Genomic DNA, 18,278 nt, shown 5'->3' with positions numbered 1-18,278 from the left:
TGGGGTGTTGGTTTGTTTGTTGGTTTTGGTGGGGTTTTTTTTTTTTTTTTTTTTTTTTTTTTCATTTCTTAGTGATTTTGAATACTGCTGCTACCTTTTAGGTTGAAAAGAAGAAAAGAGAAGGGTGATAATTTCTTTCTGCAGATACCATTTGAAACTAATTCATCCAAATATGCATTTAAAAGCACTGGCATTGTCATGTGGCACTGGTTTGTACATTTTGTCCCCTATGTCTTGAAAGAGATGAAAGCTCTTGGTAAGTTTGCCTTACTTCCCTTCTCTGAAATGTTACTTTCAAAAACTTGTAATGAAAATAGTACCTAATGAGAGAACAAACATGGATGCCATACAATCCCATGGATTATAAAAGCTCTTAGATTCTTGTCCAATACAGTCACTACTGATTTAGTATTAAAGCTGAAATCAGTGAAGATACTATTACACCTCAATTCCCAGCAGAGAGCTGCTCAATCTCTGCTATCTCACTTAATTCCTTAACGTATTCCCTTCCATTCATAACCTAGCTTTCCTCCAGGCACTTCTTCCTTCACCTGCTGTGAAGCTGCTGTGCTTTGGAGTCCCATCAGCCAGTGGTGTAAAACCTTTGCATGACCACAAGCTACTCAGATGCAGTAATGCCAGCAAAGCTGACTTGGCAGTTTTTAGTTTCTTTATTTTAATTCTTACTGATTATTTCAGTTGTGTACATATGCTCACATGTGCATGGCTCACATGGGCAGGGCTTACTATCCCAGCAGCACACTGCTCAGAGTTGATCCAGTTTAGTAGCTGGGTAGCAACATGTTTTGTCAGTCTGCTACTGCTGCCATAGTCCTTCATTCTGGCTGCAGTACTGATGAAACGCAAGTACCAGCTCCCACTGCAGACATAACAGTTAGACAGGAGAGCTGAGCACTGACCAGCTTTATAGCTTGTATATTTGCTAGTCTTACAGTTACCAGTGATCATGAGTCCAAATGGTGGCACCAAATATTTCGTATTGTTTCTTTTGAAGTAGACTTGAGATACCTAAGTGAGTGAGTGGTAGTATTTGCTTTTCAGTACTTGGCTTTGCTTTCCTTTGGCATCAATTGGGTTATTCCATGGTGACAGATATGGCCATTTCAGGTCCTTTAAACCATAGCACATTGGATTGCACATAGGAAATTAATTCTGCCTCATGGCATCTTTGTACGTAAATGACTTTGGAGTTAAAATGACTTTCATAGATCCAGGATAAGGGGGGCGGGAGGGGGAAGTCTTGTGTGTGTGTTTCAGAAGTATTCTTTACTGTACTTTTGAGAGTCATGGCAAACATTTACTCTAAGTTTTCACCAAATCAAACTTACAAGGAGTATTTCACAACTCAGGTTGAAAGTTGTCTTGGTGGCATCATGCTGTTTCTACACTTGCAGAGCGGGAAGAGAGTGGTTAACTATGTGGGCCTGTACATGACACTTGTTACTTTGTACATTGTTACTTGTTAACAGCGATTTCAATCTTCATCTCTCTGCTCATTCAGTAGCCACCTGGTTATGTGTTGAAGTAGACCTCAGTAAGAAGCATTTCTTACCTGCTGCACAAGAGGAAAAGGCAGAAGGCTGTTACGGGCAGATCTGTCTGGCATTACACAGGATTCTATGTGTGCAGTTCAACCAGGATGGCAATGTAGAGGAGTACAGTAGAGGTTCTGGTGGTGATTGCGCCCCAGGGACAGATTATGAAGAGATGTACATTGGCAGATTCACTGTCAAGCATCTAGCAACTTCCAACTTCATGTCTTCCCACAGGTGTGACCCAGAGAACAAAGGGCCTTCTATAAAAATTAAAAGCCCAGTTTTGAAACCATTTCAGCCAAATGAGTGCTCACTTGTGGTTACTGTCATCTTAGTCTTTATCAAGAAAAGCAGCATAAAAAATATAATTTACCCATTGAGGAAATATGATCATGAGATAATACCTGCTTGATTTTTTTTGATGGAATAGTGTCAGGTCGTGACTAAGATCCTAACAAATATAATGATATCTGCAATATTTTATAATAGGAAGGTAATTGTTCCTAAAAACATCCTCCTGATTTCTCTCTAGGTGGAGTAGTCTAGCATGTTTAACCTTCTAAGGCAAAATCATTTCTTCCACTCTTTGTGCAAAGGTAGGAGAAGTATGCAAAGGGCAGGAAACTTTTTAATGACAAATAACCTTCTGATAAAAATTGTCTGAGACACATGAGGTTTTTTTCAAGAAAAATATTTTACAGGCTTTTGTTATTGCTTTCATATCTCCCTTGGACTGGGACTTTGGGTTCCAAAGACCTGCAATATTAGAACACAGCAAATAAAAGTAAGGGAGAAAGACACTGCTTTCTCTCGACAGGCTCATCAAAGCACAGTGAACAGAAATATTGTAAGTGGTAACAATCCATCGCTGAAATAGAGCCTCCACAGCCTTTTGCTTTTGTAAAAAAAAAAAAAAAAAGTCATGAAGCAGCATGAGGGTGCGAGCCAAGAGAACACATTTTGTACACCATCAAAGTAAGAAAAGGAACAGAAATGCTATGCTGTGCCAGTTTCAGGAGCAGGCAGTCAAGCAAATTCTATGGCAAGAAAGCAATACGTAAGGTCACAGGATTGCAACAGGAGTGACAGAGAACAATAAATTGTTTCAAATTAAGATCAGGCAGGCCAAGTACTTCAAAGTCCCACACAGATTTCTTGCCTTATAGCTCAAGAACTCCCAGGACTGTTAAAGTAAACACTGTCCAGGTTGCAAAGGCTAGAGTATGATCACTGCAAAGTGACCCATGAAATAGAGCTTCTCTATAAGCAAAAGACTTCAACCAAAGAACTTGTGCACCCAGAACTGGACTCTCTATCTTAATAAAGCTTAGTGATCTTGATGCCTTGGTAGGGGTCGTGTTAGACCCCCATCTAGATCACTTTAAAGCACTTAAATTTAACCAATATGTGTGCTGTGCCAAAAAGAGGAGCGAATAGGAAGGGAAATACAGTTCTAAACCTCAGAGAAGTCCCTGCTTCATCACTGATGATACAGAGGCTAAAGCCTACCCTTTTCCAAAGAGCCAGCCTCCTGCCTGCCTCAGGCACCCAAAAGGTGCCAGGAACCCTCACCTCCCAGAATGCCCCCACTGCAGAGCACAGGCTGGACCTTGGTGGTAAGAGAGACAGACACCTGCCTTTCCCAAAGCTGCAGCTGGGCTCTACCCAGAACACAGTGCGGCTTTTTTACTCCCAGAATGAAGACACAGCTGTGGCATGGCAGGACACTGTACCACAGCAGGGTGGACCACAAGCTGTGCAAGGCAAGTCAGGCCTCAGGTGGCATCAACAACTGAAACAGCACTTGTTACAGCCTCAGGATCAAGAGAAGAACAACATCAGTTTCTGGCCACTTTTCCCACATTTCCTCAGGTTTGGCACCAAGCATAGCATAGCTAGGCTGAAAAGTCAAGCCTGTACAATTATTACATGTGCAGACCCCTGTACTGCTTTTCATAATGTTTAATCTAATAAAAAGACAGATTATGGTCATCCCTGTAGCATCTGTAACAGTCATTGTCACTACCAAGAGCACTTTTATAATTAGGATTTTCCTTTCTATTGCCACTTCTTGGGAAGCATTTGAGAAAAATATGCACTCTAGCACCTATTTGTGTCTTTTAGATGTTAATGAATAGGATTTTTGCAAAAACAGCTTAGATGCTTTCCTAAAGGTATTGAGATCTACTAATTCACACAATGCTTCCCCTCTAAGCAGTCTTCCCAGACACATGAAAGAAAATCCTACAGCAGGCTGTATTAGAATAAAGTATATATAGCCTGAGTTGATCTTTTGTCTCTCTTTAGGACTCAGCACACATTCACAAGGAATACAATTTATTTTTTCTGAATGCATTTGATTTTATTAATTGCCATTGAAAGAGACAGTCTGCTACCCTCACTTTTGTCTACTCCATGCATCTGGTAAGATGGAGCATTTCACTAATTAACAAACTTAACTGTGCAGATTATTCACTTGTCATTTAGAGCCAGTTGCTAGCGTGTGGCTTGTTCACAAAGCTGTAGCTGGCTGAAACAAGAGGTAGCAAAATGGAAACTTTTTACACTTCTACCAGTGATTATAATTCACAGCAGCACTGCTAGAGACACTGCTTTGGATTAAAATAGCAAAATGCTGTGCTACGCTTTGCAAACCATTGTACCATAATAACATGCAAACAATTGTACCATGAAAATTTGGGAGGCTTCTACTGCACGCAGCCAGCACAACCTATCTCAGGGCAGAGTGAGGCCAAGAGCAATGAATGACAGCCGAGAACAGAGGTTTCCAAAGAAAGCCTGTCATTCCCTGTTCACGCTGTTTTGCAACCAGCAGTCACCACAGTTCATTATCAACACCCTGAGGTTAAGCCTACAGGATCAAGCACTTCAGTCTGAAGCGCATCTCCGGTTGTTTGTCTTCACATTTATTCTGGGGTAGAGGACTGGCAGTAGATATGAAGCATTTCCATCAAAACAATCTCAACACTAACAATGCCCCTGAGAAACGGTTGGCTATAAAAGCACTTCCATAAAAACCAGCTTCATTGCCAGTGGGTTACTTGTGCACAGAAAAACCATTACATCTGATAAGGTAAATTCCTTGGACAGTGTCAGTGCCTGTGCCCCCTGGATTGCTCCTTCTGCAGTGCCTGGTAGCACCACCACTTCAGAGAGGGAGCCCTCAGGTCAGTTCCCATGTTGAGCAAATAGTCTGTGCTTGGACACACTGACTGTCAGTTCCAGGCTCTGCGCCAGAAAGGTGCTTACATCCCGATAAGCATAAGCGGGGAGTCAGCTCTATGCTTTGATCACTTTGTGTGTTCCACATTATCAGGCCCAGGTTTACGTTCCTCATGCAGCCGGCTGCTGAACAGGGAGCTAGTGGCAGTCACCTAAGTGTCTCCATCAAAGCTGCCTGCGACCAAGACTGTAGGCAAACTGCCCAGAAGCAAGCATTAGGCAGAGGATTCAAACACATGCCGTATTGCAGAGAACAGGAAAATGTATTCAAAGGCAGGTATTTGCTAAATCCTACCTATAATTAATTCTAATCCCGTAATTAAAGTCGCATGCTTTTCTGCAAACATTCCTCCATGCTGGTCCTTCCTCCTCACCCTGAGGTCAGATACCGACTCATGCTAACAAGTACATGCCACCACGCAAGACAGTTGCATCCCCAGGGACTATGGTTACCCGGCCAGCGATGCCCAGCTTGCTGATCCTTGTCATGGCTCCCTGCAGTCTGACTGCAAGTAGCTTTCAGGCATTTTCCAGCTAACAGCTTCTGGGCCAGATCCTCAAAGTCATGCAAGAGACTAACTCCCCTGGGCATCAATTATTAGTGCCAGGCATCTGAATACCATCGTAAATTGTGAGCTTCATGCTTCTGTCAAGTTGGTAGAGCCCTGTGCCTGGGAGTTAGGGGTTGCGGAAATGCCAATCTAATAATGCCCAGATTTGCAGAGAGAGATGGAGATGCCTACGCAGGCCCATGTAGGTAGACTCTCAGCAGACTGGGCATGGGGAGAAGACAACATAATTAGGTCTGAGGGCCTAATTTCTCCCTGTCGTCATAGCTTCTTCCAGTTCCAGGATACATGTTTCACATATATGTACACATAAATACCTGCAAACAGACAACTCTTCTCATATATATGTAGATACAGACACACATGCAAATATACACTGTTCAGAAGTAAGAAACAGGGGAAGTCCAAGGGTGTCATTTTCATACAGAGGGCTGAGTGACCATCCAGACTGAGCACACATACAAATGTATTCACAAAGAGACCAGAGCACAGGCAGTTGCTTTGTCTTGGAAACGAATTTACAAAGGGATAAACAGAGATCCCCCCAGGCATTTCAAGAAAATAACATACAATTATCACTGAAGCCAAGGGCAGTTTACAGATTATTATCAGTTTTTAAGATTAAGGCATTTATTTAGATGTTTTCACGCTTCTCTAAGAAAGCAACTGTGGGCACCACTTTGAATTAAAAAAAAAAAAAAAAAAGAAATATGCATCCACCACATGTTGAATATTCCCCATTAGTAGCGGGTTTATACATGCATGCGTTTTAAAATGTTGTTATGACAGTCCTTGTTATGACTCTTCAACTCAGTAAATACCACATGATAATCAGACACAGTTGTGAGACCTTGAGCAAAGATTCAATTTATTTTTAACATCCTAAACAATAGCTGTTTCTTGGTAATCTAGACTGAACTCAGGCACTCAACACTTTGCTTCCTTGAAAAGGACAGTGAGAAAAGGGAAGGGGGAGACTGGGGAATAATTAACCTGATCTTTCTGGGAGAATTTCACAAGAGGCAAGAAGGCAGGACTACATTTACCATAAATCCTCCTTCCCTCCTTACTGAGTGCCCAGGCCCTTACAGACCATTTAGTGAGGTAAACTCTTCACCTACTCCAGAAACAGGTGTCGCCTTCAATGAAGCTATAGGCACCATTAAAAGTAAAATGGTGTGGGACCCCAAATCTGGTTGGGCTGAAGTCAGTCACAGAGCAACCACCTCCTGCCAATGACATAGCTGAGCCCCTACACAGAGGATGCGTTCTCCCTTGCCATCCTCCTGCTCTTTAGTGCTGAAAATAAGATTAAATCAGCATAGCTAGTCTTAATATGCATTATGAAACCAGTTAGCTCTCAGGAAAGTTGTGCCAAGCTGCATTTGGTTGCCTTCACTCCCTGTTTTTATACGGAGTATGACTGAACGTTCAAAAAGAAACCCCCCAAACTGAGTTTAACTGCAATTTCAAAAACATCTGTCCAAATGACATAGAATCTTCCTTGACACAGAAAAGCAGAAGAGTGCTTTACATACAAGTGGTAATGTATGTATTAAGTGGCACCCTAAGCTCTGAGCAAATACAAAACTATTTGGCAAGCAGAAGGTTATTGGGTTTTCCTGCCCTTGAAAATACAAGTTCTAACTAAAATTCAGTCTCCATGCAGTACAGGGTATTCTCAGATTCCTTCAGAAAGTACTCGCTGACTGACAAGTTAGTCCTTAACAGAGTTTAACAATCCAGAGATTGATTTTAGCTGAGATTAAGTTTTGAAATAGGGTCTTTGAAAACTGAACAATGTGCAGGAAGATTACTGCTCAAGTCACCTACGCATCACAGCACTGCCACTGGGAACAGCAACCAACATCTGCTTGGCATTTCACATCTAAAGACATCCCCACTTAACATCACCCCAACTATTCATTGGTGTTGACTGACTACAGGAACTAAGGCTTTGACAGCTGCTGTTCGCATCTTGTGCTGAAATTTCTTAGAAGAAAGGTAGCTGGCTAACAGAATTAGTTTACAAATGCCAAAAAATAAATTACATGCTCAGTGATTCATCTAATGCTTTTCAGGTCGTGGGGCCCTAACAAAAATACATATGAAGTGGGTGAGTGCACATGCTTGCACATACAACCCAGTGGTTCAATGGAACCATATTGTACAAACCAGGAACAGTACAGGTTACTTGTACCAAAGTAATGCTAAAACTGAAAACGGAAAAAAACAGTTTTCACTTTATGAAGACTTTGTAGGTTTCTCTTACAAGCCCTTCTTGACTCCTCATGATCTGAGACACACCTCTGCCTGTGAGCTGGGGTACAAGTCAGGGAACACCCCAAGGAGGACTACTGTGCATCTAACCCACCAGCTCTCTGCAACACAGCACTGTTACTCCTTAAGCACAGTAACATGTTATTTGCCATTTCCATTGCGTTATGGTATCCCTGCATATGACCAAGACAGACTTTAGTGGGGTTTATAATGTTCCTGTGGGATTGGGCCCCTCCCTCCCCAAGAACAGAGCCCCCTGTGGATACACTGTTGTAGATACTTGTTAATATGATCAGTTATCAAGGTTACTCCAAAAGTAACCGTGCTCCTAACCACTTTTGATCTCTAGTAAAAACAAATCCTAGAGAATTTAGATTCTTAGCATCAATATGTTTAGTAGCCCTTTATGGGCACAGAATCTCCTTCAAAGGAGAAGGCTTTGTGCATTTTGCAGTAGTCATTTTCCATGTGGAAACCCGAGTGCTAGCAAGTCCAGTGGGGAATGGGTCACTGCAGCTTTAGGCAGCCCTCATGGAAGGGATTCCAGGGCAGAAATGTTCAGGCCACTGAGATCTAATCAGGCCTTACACCTCCTTGGGAAATACAGTGGTTTTAAAGCAACATGTGGTAAATTAAGCCCAAAGGTAAATTAAGATACTGGGGAAGTATCTTAGAGGTTCTGAGACATGGGTGAATTTCAGTTAACCCCTAAACTGGTTGCAGAGCAAACACTTTCCTGTAAAAAACAATACATCAGGGTCTAGCTTCCACCCTTTGCAAGACCACCTATGATTTCAAGTCCCACGTGGAGAGGCATCACTCTTTCCATACATTCTTTACACAATTAGGCTAAGCTAGCCATTATTTCTTCACACCAATTTAAGAATTACAACTGCTGGTACATTTTGTTTTGTCTTCAGTTTCTACTGACAGACGCAGATAGCCAGAGGAGGGTCCTTTCTAGTTTTCTCAGGAGAGCAGCTCTACTAAAGAGGTTATTGAGAAATGTTCGCACTTGAGCTTTGCCCGTAAAAATGTGTTTTTTTCAGGGGCTCTCTCTCACCCCCAGAGCCAGCCACACGCATTCACACAAAGCAGCTGAACACTGCGGTTTAGGATAATGCTCCTTCACCCTCGCATGTCTCACCCCACCCTAGGTAAAGCAAAATGTTTCTTGTGCCTTAATCTGTATGACTGGTGCAAAATGACATGTCACACACTATGAAGGCACAGTTGCTTTTCCTGTATTTTCCTTCAGGTAATCAAACAGTTTGCTTTCTCCAAGCCTTTGGCTTCTCTACAGGTGCATGCACGCACCAATTTACCTTCCATAAATACAAAGACACATTCCAGTTGCTTTCTGACAGACAATCCCATTCCAACACCAACCTATTGCTCCACTAACAACACGTTAGATTGAATTACATGAATGTGTTTGGAGATGATCCCTAAATGGATGGGATTTGTGTGAAGGGTCTGGGAAGCCTTACACTTTGGCTGCATTTTCAGCACAGATTTTTCTCCTCCTCACTCTGGTATTTTCCTTAAGTACTGTCACCACTGGGAAAATCTCCTTTTGCTGTTTATAAGCTCTGGAGGACCTATCCAACATGTAGGATCTATACGCTTCTTTTAAAAAACAAGAGCAAGATTTTCATTAGCTTTCAGGCATTTAAAGGTGCTTGTGGTTTCCTGGTGAGGTCTTTAAACAATGAGAGCTGTGCACCCAGGCATTCAGAAACAAACTGCAGGGCAGAAAAAAAAGACCTTCAACTTCTCTCTCTCAGTACATAAATAACTTTCTCGAGAAGCTGAGTAGGATGAGACAGGCAATGAGCTGAAACACAGAAGGTATGCCTCATGCTTCAGGGCAGGATTGCCTTATAGTGCCAGTGTCTGATAGTGATAATCCAGCTGAACCCACTGCTGGGAGGCAGCAAGCAGTAGCAGTCGCACCCATGACTACTACACTTCTCATCAAGACTAATTTGTCTGATCCCTCCTTCCTTTGGGACCAGGGGAAAGACGAGCCGTACAGCCAGCACTGAACACAGGCTGCTTCCCACGTACCTGCGGCAGAGCCTAAGACTTATACAGCTCACATGAGGGCACCAGGGAGCCTCTGACCCCTTCCCACACAGGAAACGCCCAAGTCCTATGTAGCCTGAGGTTGTTCTGAAAACAAACCCCCGCCTCCCACCTCAGCTAGTCGGAGGCACTGGCCCCAGCCAAAACCAATAGATCAGAAGCAGTATGTCATTTCCAGGCCACACTGTTTTGGTTATGATGAGTCAAAAAACATTAAAGGGAACACAGATGTAGTGAGATCACCTCATTTTCTGGATTCTTCCTATCTCTAGAAGTCTGGCCTGATTTCCCCTAACATTTCCATGTGCACACACAAAAACAACCCTTGTGCTGCTGGTCGTGCCTCTTGGACCGCAGGTGTGTTGCGTGACACTTGGCATGGCTGAGTGAGCTTGAGCTCACCCTGAGCTGCAGGCAGGATGGTGTCTCCCTGTAAGAAACTTTATTCAGTTATTTCAAATAGCTCCCACTTGCACACAAAGCCATGTTTTGTAATAAAAACAAGCAGGAAAGTCACATCCAAAGGAATTTCACCTATTTCCTCCTCCACTTATTCCACTCTAGTTATCTTTTTAAAAAAAAAAACAAACTCCAAGAAACTGGCCACCAGAACAACAAAGTAGCCAAGAAGCTAATGTAATAACCTCATCCTTCAAAAGCCACCCTGCCTTTCATACTTGTAGGTTTCTGCAACAGTCCTAAATCATACAGTATCCTTTAGTTTTTTTATTTTTTTTAAGGTTTCACTGCATTCTTCATACAAGCAATGTTTTAATTTAGGAGAGATGCACAGAATGCTGCAATTGTTCCAGTAGCCTGGACTTTCCCAGCAAACTGAGGCAGGCGTTACTCTGCTCAGCTACAGAGGCAAAGCTGCAGCCAGTTACTCCTTACAGTGCAGAAGGGAGCAGAAACGGCATCAGAGACAAGAGTGGGGGTCCCCATCCCCCTGCCACCCCCCTCAAAAAAAGGTTGCTTGTGGTCCAGATGAAGCTGCAGCAGGATCAGGTTAGTGAGTTCCCACGTCCCTGCCGAGCTGTGGTAGCTGACCATGCACAGGCTGTCCTTGCAGTCCAGTGTCATCGAGCTTTAAGCAGAAATACCATGTCCTAAGGCCCTGGTCCTTCAGATGACAGCAAAGCAGGCAGCTGTGGGCTAAATGCCACATTGAACTCCCTGGAGATGGAGCTGAAATGCTTTGCAGAACAAGGATGAGTGACTGTGCTTGGGCTTTAGCTACACTTACAAACTCCTCTACATCTTGGCTCTTGTTTTCTTTGCCACATGGCAGCTGGCTACATCCAAGACCTTAAAATTCCTGGAAAAGAAAGTGACTCCGGAAACTCAGCTGTGCAACAGATGCTCCATCTAGTGTTTATTAACCAGTATTTCATTTTCTTCAAGGATTTGTTTTGCTGTTAACACTTAGCTTCATCTTTTATGTAGTCCATTTGTCTATTTACAATCATTACTGAAAATACTAACTTTCTGCTGGTTATTTTAAATACACAGTTTTGATTTAGCCACCATACCCTAAGTAACGATACACTAATTTCCATTGAGAGATTAGAGCTCACAGAGCAAAATGAAGGAGAAATGTTTTAGAAGAGCAGCGAGCATTTCTCCAGGTGCTTCGCTAACACAAAGCAAACGGAGAACTTGGAGCAGGAGTAAAACAAAAACTAAATGACACCCAGGGTTACCACCTGGTCTCCACAGCACGTAGGTTTCTCAGGACAGTCCGTGCCACCCTGCCTGGTGCTCAGGCTGAGCCGTACAGCAGTGAGTGAGGAAAACGTGAGTCGTGACTCCAGGGCTCAACTCCCGTGGTGCCACTGACCTGGTCCCTGAGCTCAGTGAGTTTTACTCACACCTTCTGCCCACCAGGGACATGTCCCACCCTCCCAAACTATTTTGAGGCCCGTTTTGAAAGCCTACGGAACACTATGCAGCATGAGACAAAGCAAGCAGAGCCGGTGGCTCCTCCCACCTCCATAAACACATTTCCTCCCTCCAAACGCACCCACTTCTCACACTTCCCCTGTCTCTTGGTGGTGGTTTTACCTGCCTGAAGCCTGGTCTCTGCAGGGTCCCTGTGAGGACACATCCCAGCCCACCACGCCGTCCCCCAAGCGGCGGGGGTGGGGGGATGTTTCTTCTGCATGCTGCACATTCACCCTGTGCAGCGGAGCCAGGGGTGTACCCCCTCAAGCAGCTGGCCTGAGGCGAGGGACTGCCACAGCAGGGAAAGGGGAAAACTTCTCCCCAGGCACAGGGTCGTGGTGCTGAGCCCCTCTGCCACAGACCCAGCTGCTTTGTTGTCCTCTGTGTCCAGCCTGACTGTTGGGGAAGGACAGGAAAATAACCAGGTGGCACAAAGCCCTCGGGGCACCTCAGCACACCTGGGCTCAGCAGGGCACAGCAGCTGCTGGAAATGAGTCCCAGGGAGCTGTTTGGCAGAGCCCTGCCGGTGTACATGTGTGGTGCTGGCTTTTCCGGGTGCCCAGGTGGACTGCAAAGCATCTTTGGATGATGGAAAAGCAGGGACAAGCAGGACAGCCTCAGACCTGGCAATTGCCATGTGTGTTTGAGAAGTGCAGGACTTGCCTGCAGGGCTTGGTTGTGGGACAAACAGCAAAATACCCAAACACATGGAGAGGCTCCTTGTTATCTCAGGCTGCACCAAATTTGCAATATTTTAGGAGTTCCTGGTTCTTGATTTGCTGCTCACACAAAATGAGCAGTGCTTGTAATGTTCTTACTGTAGAAAGGAAAGACAACAGCTGATGGGACAAGAAGTCCCAAGCTTATAGTTTGATAAAGAAGAAAAAGAAAGAAAACCACCATTGTTCTGTTGGAGAGGCACTAGGATGAGCTGCCTTTAGAAAACAGTTGGCTTGCAGATCCTTACCGGAGGCAGTGATGGCCCTAACAGCCCCTACATGGCCCTTGTCTTCCAGGTGAGATCTGAGAGACACTTCAGAGGAAAGCTGGCAAGGAGCTGCAGTAGAAATGGAGACCCCCTGGACCCCACAGCCATGAGGCACAATCCGAGGCACAGATCTAAGCTGCAGAAACTGTGCTTTCATTGCTATGGAAAATATAGCAGAAGGGGTGCTTTCACGGGCAGAAAACATTTAAGAGGCACCACATGTCCCCCCTGTCAGCTCTCCGCCTGTGCCACAGCTTGCAGCAGAGCTCCACAAACCTTGTGCCATAGTAGTGACAAGAGTGGGAAAGTAGCACACTGCAGCTTGGGGATGGGAAGGAGAGGTCCCCCTATGGAGAAATGGCAGATGGCACTGCCCGGTTTGGGCAAGGTAAAACTACATGCATATGAGCAGTATAATAGTACTATTTGAGTAAGACCTTCCAATAAACTAGATACAGGCCTGCTGCAGGATGTCCTCCAGGGCAACACAGGAACCAGAGCCAGTCTGCAGAACTTCAGGTCTGGTTTGTTGCAAAAATGAGAGCAGGTCGACACCAAGGGAAGACACACAACACTAAAACACATTTTCTGCTAACCGTGGTTTTGTTGTGTTTTTTTGCAGGTGATGGCTGTGCTGCTCTTCCCTGTACAGCTGCTGGCAGTGGCTGTCACCATTTACTTAGAGCTGGTGAGGTCTGTTCAAGGCGGCGCCTACTATGGCATCAAGCAGCTGCCACCCCAGGTGCCCCAGTACCAACCCCTTGGACAACAAGTACCCCACATACCACTGGGCAAAGAAGGCATCCCAATGCAGCACATGGGCAAGGAGATGCCCCACATGCAGTATGGGAAAGAGTACCCCCACCTGCCACAGTACATGAAGGAGGTCCCACAGATGCCTCTGCTTGGCAAGGACATGGCTCCCAAGAAGGAGAAAGGTAGGCTTAGCATGCCCCTCACCACTCCTGCACGGCCCTGCCTGGTGCCCCACAGCACCATTTGCCCGAGGTGTGTGTGGAGGAATTGAAGATGGGGGGATTTAAAGGTTTGCATATGAAAACAAGCAATTCCTCTTCTGACTCTGCAGTCCTCTTTCTGTAGGTTATTTATGGGCGTAACAAAGGCATTGAAGATACAAGCATTACTGTGCAAGTCTGCACGTACAAGCACTTTCAGTATCCAGTAAAGGAAGTTCTGACAATATTCAGATATCTAAGAAAACTACATAAAGCGTCCAAAATACAAAAGGCAACAAGGAACACCCAGTATTATCCCATGCCATAAAATTTTTGTGGGAGCAGTGAGACTTCAGACAAGCTGGTTAACTCTCTGTCTTATTGAGGGTTCAGCTTAACCACAGCCTCTGCTGGCTTCAGGGAAATGGGAGTTTTCAGGGCCTATTTTTGGAGTGTCTGAACAAGCACAACCAGCTGTAGTAAAATTAACCCATCTTGTGAGCAAGGGAGGTTTTGTACGTGCAAAAAACACAACGTGCAGAGAGAGAGGAGTTCTGCCTCTCAAAGAACAGTTAATTCTCCTGCCCCTAAACCTCATTGCTGTCCTTCCCCCAAACACCTCACTTCTTTATCCATTTTAGAGTGAGAGAGAAGCAGACTTTCCACTTAACACAAAAAGCCTGCAGTTTGAAAAGCAACCAACCACAGCACAACCACTCTCATTCAGCAATGCCCTCACCCTGACCTGCAGTGCTAAGTGGTCACACACACAAAATGTAGTTTTGGATAATAAAAATGTTTTATGCAGTGTTTAGAAGAGTTCTATCAAGATGTGGCTACGCAAAAACCTGTGGGAGCTTAAGAATGCTAGGTGAGGGTGTAGGTTTCCAGTAGTATCGTACTGGGAACCAAATCCTTGGTGAAAATGCAGTCATATACACGTACAAACTTCTCATTGATACCATCTTTTTTAAATGATCTTGCTAGTCTAAGTCCCTACAGCAAAAGCACTTTTATGCCACAACTCCTCTTACAGCACGAGGGCACCAAGCTGCTTCCATGTCCTGAGAAAACTCTTTGAGTAGATTAGCCTACGGAACAAAAAGCAGATCTGGCTGCTTAAGGTTGTATAGGTGAAAAATGCTAGTAAAGGGCAAATAGCTTTTGCACAGCAAAAAGTAAGCAAATATGATATATTTATCTTATAGAAACAGAAACACATGCAAGTTTGGGACATCCTCTTTGATCCAAACACCAGCCTGTAACTCGCTGTCCAGCTCTGCTTCCCTGCCCACCACAAAACCAGGAGGCACCGCAAGTGCATTCATTCAAAACTGCCTTTGTGTTTCTTGAAGGATGCAACTGCAATCACCTGTTGATTCTCCAATCCCCTTTTCTTCTTTTCCTTTTCTTCCCAACCCAGAAATGCCCATGCGCAGTCTAAGGGGCGAGCAAGGTCCCCCTGGTGAGCCCGGACCAAGAGGGCCACCTGGGCCACCAGGATTACCAGGCCACGGTGTGCCAGGAGCCAAAGGAAAACCAGGCCCACAAGGATATCCAGGAATTGGGAAGCCAGGTTTGCCAGGAATGCCGGGGAAGCCGGGGGTCATGGGGCCCCCTGGGCCGAGAGGGGAGATGGGGCCAAAGGGGGAGATTGGGCCTATGGGGATACCCGGGCCACAAGGACCACCAGGGCCCCACGGGCTTCCTGGCATAGGGAAAGCGGGTGCTCCAGGGCTGCAGGGACAGCCAGGGCTGAAGGGTGAGCCTGGGATGAAGGGCCCTCCAGGAGCTCCTGGGATCCCAGGGCCAAAAGGGGAGAAAGGCGTGGGGATCCCAGGATTGCCGGGGCTGAAGGGTCCGCCTGGACTGCCAGGCCCCCCTGGCCCCGTGGGGCTGCCAGGGGTTGGCAAGCCAGGCATGGTCGGCTTCCCTGGCCCACAGGGACCCCTGGGCAAACCCGGACCCCCAGGAGAGCTGGGGCTGCAGGGGCCCCCAGGCGCCCCCGGAATGCAAGGCCCTCCTGGCCTGCCTGGAGTCGGCAAACCAGGCCAGGATGGCATCCCCGGCCAGCCTGGCTTCCCGGGTGGCAAAGGGGAGCAGGGCCTGCCAGGCCTGCCAGGGCCCCCTGGCCTCCCTGGGGTTGGGAAGCCAGGCTTCCCTGGGCCCAAAGGTGAGCGCGGAGTGGGTGGCCTGCCGGGGCCCCTGGGGCCAAAGGGGGAGAAGGGGCATGCAGGGCCACCTGGTATGGGGGGGCCCCCAGGGGAGCCAGGCCAGCCGGGGCTGCCAGGCATCATGGGCCCCCCAGGGGCCGCTGGCTTCCCGGGACCCAAAGGAGAAGGTGGTGCTGTTGGGCCACCAGGACCGGTTGGTCCCAAGGGTGAACCTGGCCTGCAGGGGTTCCCGGGAAAGCCAGGCTTCCCTGGGGAAGTGGGGGCCCCAGGGCTGCGGGGGCTGCCAGGCCCCACAGGACCCAAGGGGGAGGCTGGACACAAAGGCTTGCCGGGGCTGCCGGGTGTCCCAGGGCTTATGGGGCCGAAGGGCGAGCCAGGACTCCCCGGTGCCCAGGGTCTTCAGGGCCCCTCGGGCATCCCGGGCATTGCAGGACCCAGCGGTCCCATTGGCCCCCCAGGGCTGCCAGGGGCTAAGGGGGAGCCCGGCATGCCCGGACCCCCCGGCTTCCCTGGCGTAGGCAAGCCTGGTGCGGCGGGGCTGCAGGGACCCCCAGGGAAGCCTGGAGCACTCGGTCCCCCTGGCCAGCCCGGACTCCAGGGGCCACCCGGCCCTCCCGGGCCCCCGGGTCCCCCGGTCGTGATCCCACCCACTCCACCGGCCGTGGGACAGTACCTGCCCGAGGTGAGGCCGGGGATAGAGGGCCTCAAGCCCCCCTACAGCTACAAGGGCAAGAAAGGCAAGGCTGGCGGTGCCGTCTATGAGATGCCAGCATTCACGGCAGAGCTCCTCACCCCCTTCCCCCGGGTCGGGGTGCCCGTGAAGTTCGATAAGCTCCTCTACAACGGCCGGCAGAACTACAACCCCCAGACAGGGATCTTCACCTGCGAGATCCCCGGCATCTACTACTTCGCTTACCACGTGCACTGTAAAGGGGCCAACGTCTGGGTGGCGCTGTTCAAGAACAACGAGCCGCTGATGTACACCTACGACGAGTACAAGAAGGGCTTCCTGGACCAGGCTTCGGGCAGCGCCGTTGTCCCGCTGATGCACGGAGACAAGGTTTACGTTCAGATGCCATCCGAGCAGGCGGCAGGACTCTATGCCGGGCAGTACGTTCATTCGTCTTTTTCAGGATATTTATTGTATCCCATGTAAAACAAAAACCAGACACACACACACAGAGTCAAAACCTTTCTTCTCTACTTCAAATTTTATACTATGAAAGATGCATTTTATGACTGTTTCACACCATCTTGTACAAAAAAAAAAAATAAAATACAAAGTTTAACGTTATGCACAGCTAGTTATAAAAATAATAATAAAAAAGGTGTGGTGAACATATCTACAGATGTTTATCAGGTTCAGAAGCAGTATTTTGCACCCGAGGGGGACATATTAGCTGTACGCTATATATTTCTGTGATGCCATGCTTACTTCATCCACAATAATTCAGTGCTAAGGTTCAGGTCAGTGTGCATCACTCACTCCTGTTGTGTGTTTCACTGACTGTAGTTACAAGATAAAAACCTGTGACTTACACCAGAATAGGTCAGTCTCAAATAATACGGAAAAAAATTGAGTGGCTTTTTATTTGTTTGGGTGTTTGTTGGTTTTGTGTTTTTTTTTCGGGGGGGGGGGTGGTGGTGGTTGACAGCAGGTCTGCCTGACAAGCATAGGTCTCTTAGCTGGGGACCTTTATTTCCCTTCCCCCCACATAACGTATTCCTGCAGATGTGTTTTTACTGAATGATTTATTTATGATGGAAAAGGGGTATTGATGGTGTGACTATTCCTCGGGGCCCTCCTCCAGGAGCCACTGGACCCTGAATGTGCCCACTGACGCTAGCAGGCGCTGGGTTCACCTCCCAGCGCTGCAGCACTCAGAGAGCCTCCATCTGCATTTGTACAGTTGAAGTAGCTGGGGTAGATCAGAGACAAAACTGAGGGGTTCCCCATTTGCTTTTTGCCACATGATGGAGACATTTTGACCAGCACACGGCAATGCAGAAGGGTGGGTATAAATTTGCTCAGATTTCTGTACTCATGATAAGAACCTGCATCTGTCTGGCTTGACAAAAGAGACACCTGTTCTGCCACTCAACACAAGTTAAATCAGTTTCTTCTTCAATGACTAGGCAAAGCAGAAGTAGCTCTGCTTGTTAATTAACTTTTAGTTTGTTGTTTGAGATGAACCAGTAATTTTACCAGCAATACTGATCATGCAACTTTATCCAAGAACTGTGTTTTATGTAAAAGCTGATTTCCCATCCTTATTTATATGCTACCTGTTGCCAAGGAGAACCTGCAGGCCTCCATCTTTTCTGTACATGAGGAGAGCAACTTCCCTGTGAGAGCTGTCTGCTCATCAATGGTGCTAATCTCACCTCCGAAGTATTTGCTTCCAAAGGGCAAGGTGCTTTGCTGTGGTTCCCTGTGCGGTGCTGCACATCACACACTGTTATGCTAGCTGAGCGAGTTC

The 18,278-nt window shown here is 46.7% G+C and overlaps 1 protein-coding gene across 3 annotated transcripts in view; it reads left to right on the top strand.

Moving 5' to 3' along the window:
• The window catches only part of COL8A1 (collagen type VIII alpha 1 chain), a 67,235-nt gene extending 50,154 nt beyond the window's left edge, over positions 1 to 17,081 (top strand). For all 3 annotated transcript variants that reach the window (XM_057413132.1, XM_057413130.1, XM_057413131.1), the window contains 2 exons: positions 13,291 to 13,606; positions 15,048 to 17,081. In XM_057413132.1, coding sequence (XP_057269115.1) covers positions 13,294 to 13,606; positions 15,048 to 16,954 — 2,220 coding nt within the window. In that variant the 5' untranslated portion in view covers positions 13,291 to 13,293 and the 3' untranslated portion in view covers positions 16,955 to 17,081. The remainder of the gene's footprint in view (positions 1 to 13,290; positions 13,607 to 15,047) is intronic.
• The last annotated feature ends 1,197 nt before the right edge of the window (positions 17,082 to 18,278 follow it).

The sequence above is a fragment of the Pezoporus wallicus genome, unplaced genomic scaffold, assembly GCF_028554395.1.
Source record: "Pezoporus wallicus isolate ANWC-B61680 ecotype Strahan unplaced genomic scaffold, APGP_CSIRO_Pwel_v1 contig_6484, whole genome shotgun sequence".
Lineage (NCBI taxonomy): Eukaryota > Metazoa > Chordata > Aves > Psittaciformes > Psittacidae > Pezoporus > Pezoporus wallicus.
Note: the sequence above shows the minus strand (reverse complement) of the source record. Positions and strands in the feature narration are given on the sequence as shown.